At 34.7% G+C, this 13,650-nt stretch overlaps 1 protein-coding gene across 2 annotated transcripts in view; it reads right to left on the bottom strand.

The window, feature by feature from the left end:
• Positions 1-13,650, bottom strand: part of LOC150105735 (N-acetylglucosamine-6-phosphate deacetylase) — a 104,440-nt gene that overhangs the window by 24,877 nt on the left and 65,913 nt on the right. For both annotated transcript variants that reach the window (XM_090395042.1, XM_090395043.1), the window contains exon 7: positions 10,548-10,692. In XM_090395042.1, coding sequence (XP_090251168.1) covers positions 10,548-10,692 — 145 coding nt within the window. The remainder of the gene's footprint in view (positions 1-10,547; positions 10,693-13,650) is intronic.

Genomic DNA, 13,650 nt, shown 5'->3' with positions numbered 1-13,650 from the left:
TGTTATAATCACAGATTATTATTATCCTCATCAGAGACCTCCAGAATGCCAAAGACTCAGCAAGAAAGGCTATACATCACCCATTGCTATGTGAGAGAATCTAGTTCTTACCCCCTTTTTCAGTGTGCACAAACTTAACTTCAATGGATGCTCTTGCATTCGCTCTCCACCTACATATGATGAAAAGTTTAATCAGAAGATATCCTATACCAACTATTCAGAAGTTCATAGACCTCTATCATATCACATCACCCCTCTTTCTCTTGTTTACATCAGTATCCACAGGCCACATATTCTCAATCTGTTCTCATAATCTACACTCCATAATACCAGTATTTTATAACTCTTCTTTACACACCCTTTCCAAGCTTCTTTATTTCCCCTCCCCCAAAACCCAGGAGATCAAATCTGTGTACAGCATTCCAGGTGCAGTCATATCAGGATCTTGTAAAAAGGCAAAATGACTTCCTTATCCCTACATAGTTTCAATACTGCAATTATTCTCTGGGTTGTATTTGAAATTTTTTTTAATATGATTGTTGAACTTCAAATTCCTTTCCACCATATCTTCAAGGTTCCTAGACTAATCAGTTTCTCATAGCATAATCCCACCAATATAATATAACATAACATTGGAAATCTCATCACACCAAAGTGCATAACATTATACTTACTAACACTGAATTGACAGCCATTGCCATTTGACCACATTTTCAGCCTATTTAAATCATTCTGAAAGTGCTGGTTCCCACCTCTGATTGCCCTGCCAATCTTCACATCATCAGCAAAGAACTGAACATCTCCTGTCAGGTCCTTCTCAATATACCACTGGTTATAAAGAACTAGAACATTGTGAATAGTGACAACAGCAAAAGATACTAACCCATGAAAAAGTAGCAACCAGCAAAAAATTAGATAAATTAGAAATTGCTACTGCATTGTTGTTCACTGAACTTATCAATTTTGTGACCACATCTGTTCAACAGACAAACAGATCAAGAAGTGCAGAGATACTATGATAACACTATATGAAAAGGTTACATTATTACAAACTTCTCATCAAGAATTTTCTTTCACTCAGTCTGCTGTTACCGCTCAGGATATGCAATATTGTCAGATCTTACTATTCTAGTTTTCTATGACACTTCTAACTGCATCAATCCATGTAAATCTTAGTCTTTTCTTCTATGTTATTCAATAAAAATTTAAACAAATGATTGTTTATAAAAGCTTTACTTATTCTGTTGTCAATTTCCAGATTTAATTTGCCATCTTCACTAAAAATTGTCCCTAAATAGATGAAATGTTTTATTTGTGCCATAGGTTCTCCCACTTGAGATGTTTTCAACGTTTGCCTATTTTCGGACTATCTTTTTACTGCTGATTTTCATTTGTTATTGCAATTCTTCAATTTAGTTAAGAATCCTGCATACCACCACTGGATTTCTCATCATCACCATCAAATTCTTGCCATGTACCCTCAAGGGGTGTACAGGATATGATAGCATTACATGAAAAATTTACATCATTACTAACTTCTCATCTATAATTTTCCTTCAAATCAGCCTGTTACTTGTCAAGACAACATTATCAGATCTTATATTTCTATCGTCTAAGGCACTTTGTACTGTATCAATCCACCTATATCTTGGTCTTCCTTTGGGTCGTTTTCCTGCCAACCTGGCAGAGAATACTTGTTTTGCTAATATTTCCTCACCCATTCTGTTTAAGTGACCATACCACCTGAGATTAGCTCTGCTAATGCATTCCTGGATGCTGACAATGTCAAGTTCTTTCCTAATATCCTCGTTTTTAATATATTGCCATTGATGCCATCTGTTCATTACTCTAATCTTTCTCAGGACACTCATATCTGTGGTCTCAAGTCTTTGGTCAAGTGTTTTACTTCTGACCCAGCTCTCAGATCCATAAGTTAAAATTGGTTTGAACACTGTCTTGTATACAGCTAATTTAGTGTTCCAACTAATTTCTCTCTTATTCCATATGAATTTATTCAATTGAATTCCTACCACACCAGCTTTATTGATTCTGTTGTCTATTTCCATATTTAATTTACCATCTTCACTAAAAATTGTGCCCAACAAGCTGAAATGTTTTACTTTTCCACGGGTTCTCTGTTCACAACGCAGTTGACATTTTCAATGATTCTGCCTATTTTCATTTTCTTACTCTTTTTATTGCTGATCTTCATACCATATCTATTACAACAGTTATTCAATTTAGTCATGGAATCTTGCAGACTTGTAGCGGATTTATTCAGAAGTATAACATCATCCGCATAAAGCAAAGAGCTGACATTAACATCTCCAATTTTGATATCAGGTTTAATACCACTTTCCTTCATAATGTGATCCATATAGATAATGAATAACAGAGGGGATAATGTACATCCTTGTCTCACACCAGATTTAACATTAAACCATCTTCCTGTACTTCCTTCAATTCTAACTGCTGACTTACAACTCAAATAAAGACTAAGTATTGCTTGATATAATGGCCCATTGACACCATATAACTGTGGCGTATTGAATAGCTTCTCTCTTGGCACCTTGTCATATGCCTTTTCCAAATAGACAAAACTTAAATACAGATCTTTGTTATATTCCCATGCTTTTTCAACTATTTGTTGTAAAGTGAAGATCTGATCCTGACAGCCTCTATTTGGCCAGAATCCAACTTGTTCTTCACCAAGCTTTTCTTCCACAATTCTTCTCAACAGTTTCTCAAGTATACTTGCATAAATCTTACCAGGAACACTCAGTAGGGGAAAAACCTCTGTATTTCTCACATTCACTTTTATTTCCATTTTTATATATGGGTACTATGAGATCTCTATTCCAATCATCGGGAATTCGTCCCTCTATCCAGGACTTCTGAACTATGCAGTGCAGCCACTGTAAGACTTTTATACCACCATACTTCAGCATTTCTGGTGGAATATCATCTACTCCTGCTGCCTTTCCACATTTCAAGCCTTTGATGGCTTTTTCTACTTCAAGTATGGATATGTATTTCTGACTATATGCCTGTTGTGTGTTTTTTTTTTTTTTTTTATCACTGTGCTATCAGTGCTTGTTTCATTTAGCAATTTTTCGAAGTGAAACAAGCAGTGATATCTTTCTCTCCCATTTTCATGTCACCTTTATCATCTCTAAGTCCTTCTTTCCTCCATTTCTAAGCTTCTTCAACAACCTCCAGAATATTTTGCCACCTTCTTGATATTTATTTTGTATGTTCTTGCCAAAATCCTCCCAAGACTTTTGTTTAGCTTTCTTAAATTTGTCTCTGTATTCTCTAAGAGAAAGCAAACTTATTTGACAGGAACTTTTGATATGCTTTCTTCTTTTCCTTCACTGCCTCTTTAACTTCCTGTGTCCACCATGGAGTTCTGATTTTTCTATCCTTGCAGACAACCTCACCACATACCTCTCTGGCTGAATCAATGAGGATTTTCTTCACAGCTTGCCATTGAATCTACATATGGTTTGGTTCCTGTTCTCAAACTCTTTCATTTTTTCTTCAATAATCTTTGTGTATTTTAGTCTACAGTTCACATGTGAGAGTTGCTCAACTTTTATTTGCTTTAAAACTTTCTTACATGTTATTCTTTTCGATATGAAATTCAATTTTATCCTGCTCAAGACTAAATAGTGATTGCTTCCAATTTCAAATCCTCTGTACATTCTGGTGTCCTGCACCAGGAAGAAAACATCACTATCAACAATAACATAGTCAATGAGACTTTTCTTATTCCTTGCCTCTTCTCTCCATGTGAATTTGTGCACATTTTTATGTTGGAACATGGTGTTAGTAATAACCAGTCCATGTCCTGAACAGAAATCCAACAAGTATTTGCCATTATTATTAGCTTTGCTCTTTTATCCAAATTTTCCCAAAATATTTTTGTGTCTGACAATCATTTCCTACTCTGCTATTTAGATACCCAACAAGGACCAACTTTTCATTTTTCATTGTCAGTTGCTTTCTCTAAAGCCTCAAAAAATTCCTCCACTTCTACCTTAGTAGAACTTTCTATGGGACCATAGGTACAAATAAGTCTCATTGTCTAGTTCCCATTCTGAATTTATTTAAGTATAATATCACCTGCATATAGTAAAGAGTTGAGATTAAAATTTCGAATTTTGATATCAAGAAGAAAGTCCACTTAAGTTCATAATGGAATCCATACAGATGATGAGTAAAGAGTGCAGATAATGTGCACACTGCTGACTTACAACTCAAATACAGGCTGTCTTGCTCAATATAATTTTCCATTTACACTATATAACTGTGGTGTTTTGAACAGCTTTTCTCTTGGTACCTTGCCACATGCTTTTTTTCAGATTTACAAAACTTAAATACAGATCCTTGTTATATTTGTGATCAGTCAGTTGCTTGTCTTAAGTGAATATCTGGCCAAGATGACAAAACCCTTGAAACCAGCTTATTCTTCTCCAAGTTTCTCTTCCATAATTTTTCTTAGCCCCTTAAGTATGCTTGCTAATTCTTATGCAAGTATATTTAAGAAGAACACTCAAGTAGGAAATCCCTCTATAATTCTCATCGTTTTATTTTCCTTTTTTTTAGTAGATAAGTACTATGAGAGATATGTTTCGATAATTCAGAATTCAATCTTCAACCATGCCTTCTGAATTATGCAGTGTAGCCTTTGTGAAACTTGATTACTTCTGCTCCAGAAGCTTTTCATACATTCAGGTTTTTTTAATGCCTTTTCTACATAGAATATTGACGCTTACTCCTGATTGCACTCAACCTGAATATTTTCTTTCATCATTCTGTCACCTCTTATTTGATTTAATCTAACAGATAAGCTTAGGCATTGATGGTTATTCATGACTTATTTTTAACGGTATTAACAACACCACAAACACTTTTATCAACAAAGATGTTTTATTAACGCTAATATTTCGCTGATTTTCAACTCAGCATCATCAGAGCACAACACACATGTAAACGCGACAGTGAGTGAGTGAGTGAAACAATATAATTGCAAAAGACAAAAGATCTAAAGTCCTATTTTTGGTGCCGGGGGAAAAAAAAAAAAAAAACAGCAGTTATCCAGGAGTTTTTCTTAGGATAACCGTCTCCCAAATTTTTGGCAAATTAATGCAACCATATTTGTTAAGGTTGGGAGAATTCTTCAAAGCCATTGCTGACTCAAAAAATAATCTTTCAGATCTATAACAACTCCTAAATAGCAAATTCGTTTTCCTCCATCTAATCCTGTGTGAAGGAGTGTCCAAAGCGTGGTCTGCCAGTCCCGACTTGCCATAGTAATAGTAGCGAATTTATCTTCATGTTCTTCCAGGTGGATGTTCACTGATTTTCCTGTTTGCCCATAATAGGCCAAGTCACAGTCACATGGAACTTCATACACTCCTGGGTGTGCTAAAGGGTGAAGTTTATCCTTTGGCGAGCGGATCAGAGTTGCCAGCTTGACATGAGGCTTGCAGGTGGTGCAAAGGCCATGTTTCAACAATACTTTGGCTATCTTTTCCGATGTACATCTGATATAGGGAATAGAAATGGTCATGTTGTATTCTTGTGTATTAGGGGAGGGCAGAGTAATGGGCCTATGTAGTATTTTATCTATTTTGTAGCGATTGTAGCCGTTGGCTAAGAACGTATGGCGCAGGTACTGGAGTTCGGTGGTCAGAGCTGTATCGTTAGAACAAATGGCTCTGGCTCTGTGTGTAAGTGTTTTTAAAATGCCGTACTGTTGGACTGGATGATGATGTGATTGTTTATGTAGGTATCTTCCTGTGTGTGTAGGCTTTCTGTAAATAGAAAAAGATAGTGATCCATCTGAAAGGCGGGTGACTAATGTGTCAAGAAATGGTAAACAGTTATTTGATTCTTTTTCTACTGTGAAGTGAATTTTGGGGTGTTGGCTGTTTAGGTAGGTGATAAAAGCATCTAAAGTGTCTTGTCCATGGGGCCAGATGGCAAACACATCATCTACATAGCGCAACTACACTTGTGGCTTGTATGTAGCTGTGGTAAGTACTTTGTTTTCAAAGTGTTCCATGTAAAAATTTGCTAACGGGGGAGAGAGGGGGGAACCCATAGCAGTACCATTAATCTGTTTGTAGAATTCCCCCCCCCCCATGTAAAGAAACCTGCATTCATGGTAAATTGAAATAATTCAAAAATATCTGGGGGAAATTTAGACTTGATTAAATCAAGAATGTCTATAAGTGGTACATTGGTAAATAGGGAGGTGACATCGAAACTAACCATTATGTCTGAATTTTTTAGGATTAGATTTTTAACCAGTGTTTTGAAATGGATTGAATTTTTTACAAAAGTAGAGGAGTTGCCCATAAGAGGGGCAAGCGACTTAGCTAAATGCCGGGCCAGTTTATTTCTGTTTATTTTTTTTATTTATTTTTTTCTCCCGTTAGAGGGTGCCAAAAATAGGACTTTAGATCTTTTGTCTTTTGCAATTATATTGTTTCACTCACTCACTGTCGCATTTACATGTGTGTTGTGCTCTGATGATGCTGAGTTGAAAATCTGTGAAATATTAGCGTTAATAAAACATCTTTGTTGATAAAAGTGTCTGTGGTGTTGTTAATACTGTGAAAAATAAGTCATGAATCTTATTTGATTTATTAATATTTCAAAGTAATTGCTGCAGACATTTAGAATATCTTTATCTTTTGATTTATTTTTCCCCCTAAGCTTTTTCAATAGCTTCCATAACATTTTGCTGACTTTCTGATATTTATCTTTTATATTCTTATCAATCTTTCCACGGCTGGAGAAGACAGATTTTGAAAGATGTGTTAGCATAGGATGAATATCAATGGACTTTCTGTTTACTATACTGGTAAAAGACTGCATCTCAAGGACACATGAAATTTAGTTGTAGAGGTGTAATGATAATGTGGAGCATCTATTTTTCCAGGTCATTATAGACTAAAATCTTTGTTTATAGCACCTGGAAGATGAACAATGACAGATACACATTGCTCCTGGATAATGCAAAGCTTTCTACATGGCAGTAGTCTTATGAAACAGACCAACATCTCTTTAACCCCAATATTATAGATGCTACCTTGACAGTATAAAGAAAATGGTGTTGAAAGTTTTTTTCACTTGGTTGTACTATAAATTAAAGATGCCAAGAAATTATATTCTTGGTTTCATCCTTTATCCAAGTGTAAGCAAACAAAGTTTGTGCGTGAAGTCACTTCACGACTGGGATATTTGTATATAGAGGCTAACGACTTCACATCAATTGCCTTGGTATCCCATAATGCAATGCACATATCTTTACAGAACATGTATTATGGGAAGGGCCACTACCCAGACCCAGAAGTGATTTTAATGTTGAAGTAATGCAGAATTCATATTTCCATTTACAAGTAGCCAAAAGTTCTCCCACCTTATTACTAAATTCTGGATCAGAGATAGATATAAATTAAAGATGCCAATTTCTTGTCATCTTTAATTTATAGTATAACCAAATGAAAAAACTTTCAACATCTATCTCTAATCCAGAGTATTTTAATAATAAGTAATAACCTGACACCTTTTGGCTACTTGTATATGGAAATATGAATTCTGCATTACTTTCAACATTAAAATCAAATCACATGTCCCCATATGGATAATTCTATAAATCAGATATCTTGGTTAATCCATGCCAGATCTTTTCAATTGTTTCTCATCTCCTCTGAACGCTGGTGGCCATAACTGAGCACAGTTATTTTTCTCCTGTGCAGGGGAAGAATATCTTCATTATTAATGCAAATATAGTTTTCTCTTCGACAATGCAGTAATCTGATGACTTATCATCCTTCTTAATGTTGCATCATCAGCAAAGAACTATTGAGATCAACCTCAATAACACTTAATATACTAGTTAAATAACAATGTCAAGTACAGAATCCTGCTGCGACTTATTATCTCCATACATCCTCTTATACCTGTCAGTCAGTCACACTCCTATCCATGTCACAAGCATATTTTGCATATGGATCTCTTTGAGTTTGTATAATAACTTTCAGTGTGGAATCCTGTTAAATGCCTTGGAAAAATCCAAAAGTATTGTTGTATATCCATTCCCCTTATCCAATTCTGCAAGCATTAGTATAAAATAACAGCAAATTGCTAAAACAAGACATATCCTTAATAAAACCATGTCATCAAATATAAAGGATTAAGGCGCTACTACCCAAATGAGATAGGGAGCCTAATTAAGCCTCTCCAACATCTTAAAGACTGTTCCAGAGATATTGATTGGTCTATAATTGGTTGCTCTGTATTGGTTCCACCCTTTTATTGCCAAAGCATAACAACAGTTTCAGCAGCAGTTTTATCCAAAAGAAAACGAAATTTCATCATGCACTCTAAGAAAAAAAAAAAAAAAAGCAGCCAGAACAACAAACCAGTTCACAGAGGATGACACCACTTGCCAGATTGGCACAGGAAACTGCACTCACGATACCTAGCATCATCATCATCTGTAACTAGAAAATGTGCGTGTGCCAAGTTCAGATTCCAATTATTTTTGGGTATCTCACTGTATTGAGATATCAGCGAGGTATCCCATACAATCCTACTACTATGTTGTAATCAAGCTCTTGCAATAACTTTAATATCCCCCAACTCATCATCTCATCCTTTATCCTTTCACCTAGTTCCACATCAATACACAAACAGAATGGGTCTACCTGAGATGTATACCTTACTAAAGTGATTGCCTAACAGCTATTTTTAAAGCATCTGACACTTTCCTACATTCTAAATTAATCCAGGTTATTCTTCCAATATGTACATTCATTTTTTAGTTTTATTTACTGTTTATTGTAATGCCATCCACAAGTGGTTTTTCAACCTATAGTACAACAGCATTGTGTATGGACCAAAATTTAGGAGAAAGAAAAAACTTGTCTGCATTGGATTTAAATAACTGTGTTGTATTCTTTAAGACTGGTCCAAAAGATAGTAATAGAAAGAATAAATGAATAAGAAGAAAATATGTACTGTGAGTTTGGAGCTGATCAGTGAAGAGGTGTTAAATAAATGCTTGTAAATAAATAAATAAATGTTAAAAAATGTTTGTAGAAAATGCAAATAGCAGTAATTAAACATCTGTGTAAAAAAAGTGAAATAAAATGAATCATTAATCAAACTAATTTCTGTCTTCTGTACTGAATCCAGTATTCCTAAGGATACCATCCCAAATGTGATAATAATATGTAATGATTGTAAGAATTTGATTTGCATAGAATTAGCAGCTGTTTTGAGAAAAGAAAAAAAAAAAAGAAAACAAATTTTTTGATGCTGAGGAGGTGATATTTGTAATATGTTTATGCCAAAAGACATTGGAGTTAGAGCAATGCTGAGAAATGGCATCTTATCTCATCTAGAGATCTGGGCATTGTTGAAAATAAAACTAAAAGTAAGAGTTCGTTTGAAAATACCTTGCTATGCTGTATCATTGGTATGTATTTGAAAAAAAGAAGTTGTCAATAGTATTTTTGCAGGATAGTGTACATATTTAACTTGACAAAGTGGAATGTGAGACATGATAATTAGTTAAACATAACACAGATTTAACTTACATAATATTTTATTGGAATAAAATTTTTACCCTTGGTATCAAGGGTATCTTTAATATGACTTTCAAATTAAACAAGAACAAAAACCAGTAGATTCAACAATGAAACATGTGAACTGCATGTACATGATGTAGTGTCACGGTGACACAACAGCTACTCTCTTAAGAAATAAATCATATCAAGTCCACTCTGCCTTCTTTACTAATGGCTTTACCCAATCTTATGTCAACAAGATAACATGTAGGCTCAATAATTAGTTTTCCTGTCATCTACCTTTCATCGTGACAGTGATACATAGGTGGTCCATTGTGTCACCATTCCTTGTACTAAAGGTGCCTCAGAAGGTATAGCTAAACTACTTAGATTTGTTGGCCTACTAGTATCCTTCTATGCTACCAACAAGAAGCTTCTGTAAGTTTCTTGTTGAAAAGTGAGCTTCTGTTCTAGGCTCAGCTAAATATAAGCTTTTGCTTTTGGCCCACCCGAAGCATATTAAATTCCTTACCAGTGTGGATTATCATATTTTGGCCAAACAACTAAATCTATGGCCATGCACTGTGATGAACATTTAGAATATGGTAAGTTCCATGAGCCAGAACAATTTAGGACTTGAAGAACACACTATCATCAGACACCAAATCTGTTAGAAGAAAATTAAGGTTCTCATTAAAAGTAATAATCTCTACATTATGTACGTGTAGTTTGAGCATTTCATTGTTGAATCAAACAGTTTGTTTTCTTGGGTTGTTTAATTTGAAAGTCATACTGGAAATGCCCTTGATACTAGGCCAAAAAGTTTATGCCAATAATATATATATATATATATATATATATATATTTTTTTTTTTTTTTTTCATTGAATTATGTAAGCAGAAATATTTTCCAACATATAAAATGTTTATGAAAAAATACATTAACTAAGAAATTGCAGACCTTTGGGATTGGCTCTGTAGGCAATTCTTAATGCTGCAGGATGGGTATGAATACCATCGGCTATGATTCCATAATAAACTGTCTTTTCAGGTGGCAACTTTTCTGTAGTCAACAAACCTACCAGGCCAGGATCCCTGTGATGGAACTGCAATTAATGGTAAGTTGACTTATTCACTAAAACAAAATATACTTGACCATGGTGTCATATTTGCTAAATGTATCTGTTATTAACTCTGATCAAAAATTAAAATACAGCCAGTCCTTGACTCACAATGTATGCAACTTACAACTGCTCATATTTACGAAAGCCATCCCATTAACATTCATTACCTGGTACCAGTTATTGAGATGAAAGCAAGTGTATGAATGGTGTTTAGAAAAAGTTGCTGAAAATATGTTTCTACATTCACTGGATTTGATGTAAAAAAACCTTACAAGCAACTGGTGAAAAGATAATGCTGATAGTTGAAGACTTGATGGTTGACAATGAAGAACAGTTGGTGGAAGATGTGGAAGAAGAGCTAGCAAATGAAGACCCTAAAAAGCTAGAAGAATAGAAAGTTGTAGAAGAAGAAAACTGAACCTCCAAAAAAAGTTTACAGTGAAAAAATTGGCAGGATTTGTCTCTGTTAATAAAGACAAATAAGAAAATGATGCCCTAATATGGAGAGATTTTGCAAAACAGACAAAATGATACAAGCTGCAATTGGTTACACTGCAGAGAAATTAATGCAGAAAAGAAAAAGGCAAATTGTGCAGAAAGTTGGACATTGTGTTCAAATTTTTAAAGAAGGCCTACTACTACTGTCAGTTACCTCATCCCCCCCACACACACACAAATTATGAGACTAGACCTTCCACAAGTTATGCATCTGGTGAACCATCAGAATGTTCTGTTGAATTTCCTGAATTCGAAGAATTTGTTCTTGATGACCTAGTCTCCCCTACCTAATCTAGTGAATCATCCAATTAATAAAGCAGCAGCTTTGAAGAATCTCTTGATCCAGTAGATTCCAGTTAATTGGAGAAGTCATTTTATTGGTACAAATCTGGAGGAACAGATTTGTCCCAATAAGATTGATGGTTCGTTACACTATTTGGATCAATGAAATCAATAGATCATGTAACAGTGTTATGCTGTTGAAATATGTTAGGAACTAGTAAACAAAAGCTGTTAGTTATTGGAAAAAGGGCAGACTTCAATGCTTAAAGAGATTAGAATGGAGAGTCTTCATTATAATTCCATGTCCAAACTCATAAGCCAATTTATAAAAAATTCAGATATCATCCACACATTTTTGTACCATGCATTTTTGAAGAATCTCTTGATCCAGTAGATCCATTTTATTGGGACAAATCTGAAGGTACTAGTTTAGTACCATGCAAACAAAAATGCATGGATGATATCTAAATTTAAGAACTGGGTTATGAGTTTGGACAAGAATTACAACAAAAATTAAGAAAATTTTACTGGGTCTCGACAACTGCCAAGAAGGTCAGCACAAAAGTTGATCTTTTATATGCAATATAGTTTATGGCCAATAGTTAGTAAGGAATAAACAACAAGAGCATCCAAAACTGTTTTGCTCACCACAGTAAGCAAAACAATCACTGCATCATGAATATGCCAAATATGGGCAATACTGAAAATTATGTCCTATAGATGTGAACCAAATCAAAAACTATGAAGTGTTTGCATCTATTGATGGTCATCTTCAATATTATAATGACAATGAAGATTTCGAGAAGAAAATTGAAGCAAAACATCAGAGGACATTAGAAGAAAAAGAAAGTGATGAGGATGACACTCCTGAGCTTGAATAAGTGACTGCCAGACAGTAGAAAATTTATTACTGGATTCTGACTATTTCAAGCAAGAAGGCAATATCACATCTGCAGAAGATACCTGCACTGATTCTGTTTAATTATGGTCAATAAAAACAAGAGACTATGCTTGATCCATCCCTATGTTGCTAAGAACTCCATGCATATTTAAAACATACATAAATGAAATTATTTTTATGGCAAATATTTTACTTTAATTAACGCTAATTTAATTAACTCTTGACATGCAACTTTGTTTAATTGGAGCTATTATGCTATTCCAATATGGTCCAATTAACAAGAATCCACTGTATTGTCAGCTGATTATTTCACTGTAAGCACATAAGTGCACTGTACAGAAATTTTATGTTGTAATTTGTGTATTGTATTATTTCACTATAAACAAAGAGGAAAATCAGAAGTGTAACAAAACACACAAACATTTTAGCTTTCTGGCATGTTAATAGTTAACGTATCTGATGGTCGATGTAGCAATATCTGAATGATATCCTTTCTGACTTACGATTGGATTATCAGAACAAAACCCCCTTGTATATCGAAGATTGACTATATATTAAAATATCCTCATGTAGAACAGTATTAACCAGAAGAATAGAAGACTACTGTTCTGGTTAATACTAGAGTGCAGAGTAGAAGAATTTATCTGAATGCTTGTGAAATGTATTTTCCATTCATATTATGCTATCTGATCAAAAATATCTCTCGACAACCCTTCAGAGTAATGGATATTGCTATACAGGTATAAAAGGAAGCATATAGAGTGTCACAGTCTTCACAGACAAACAATAATGGTAAAATGGACTGTACTGAAGAGATCAGTGACTTTCAACACAGCACTATCATAGGATGCCAATCAATTGTAAGTGATATAATTGTGAAGTTGAAATGCCTAAAAGCAACAACAGCAAAATCGTGACCTGGTAGGTTGCATAAAATCACAGAGCAGGACTGCTGAGTATTGAAGCAAGCAAAAAAACACGGCCTTTGATTGACTGCCCACCACAACTGTTCATCAGGAGCTGAAGAACATAAGTTTCCATGACTGCACAGCTATACACAAGCCTCACATCAGCAAGGACAACACCAAGAATCAGATGAAGTAGTACAAAGCTCACTGTCACTGCAGTAGAAATGAGTTCCCTAGAGGAGTCTGGATTTGGCATTGCCAGGAGAATGCTAGTTGCCCAAATGTGTTGTGCCAACTATAAAGTTGGATGGAGATGGCATTGTGTTTTGTGACTTTTTTTTTTTTTCATAG

This window comes from Typopeltis vanoorti, chromosome 6, assembly GCF_054136105.1.
Source record: "Typopeltis vanoorti isolate ZY-2024b chromosome 6, IOZ_Tvanoo_1.0, whole genome shotgun sequence".
NCBI classification, from domain to species: domain Eukaryota; kingdom Metazoa; phylum Arthropoda; class Arachnida; order Uropygi; family Thelyphonidae; genus Typopeltis; species Typopeltis vanoorti.
This window is presented reverse-complemented; position numbering and strand designations above follow the sequence as displayed.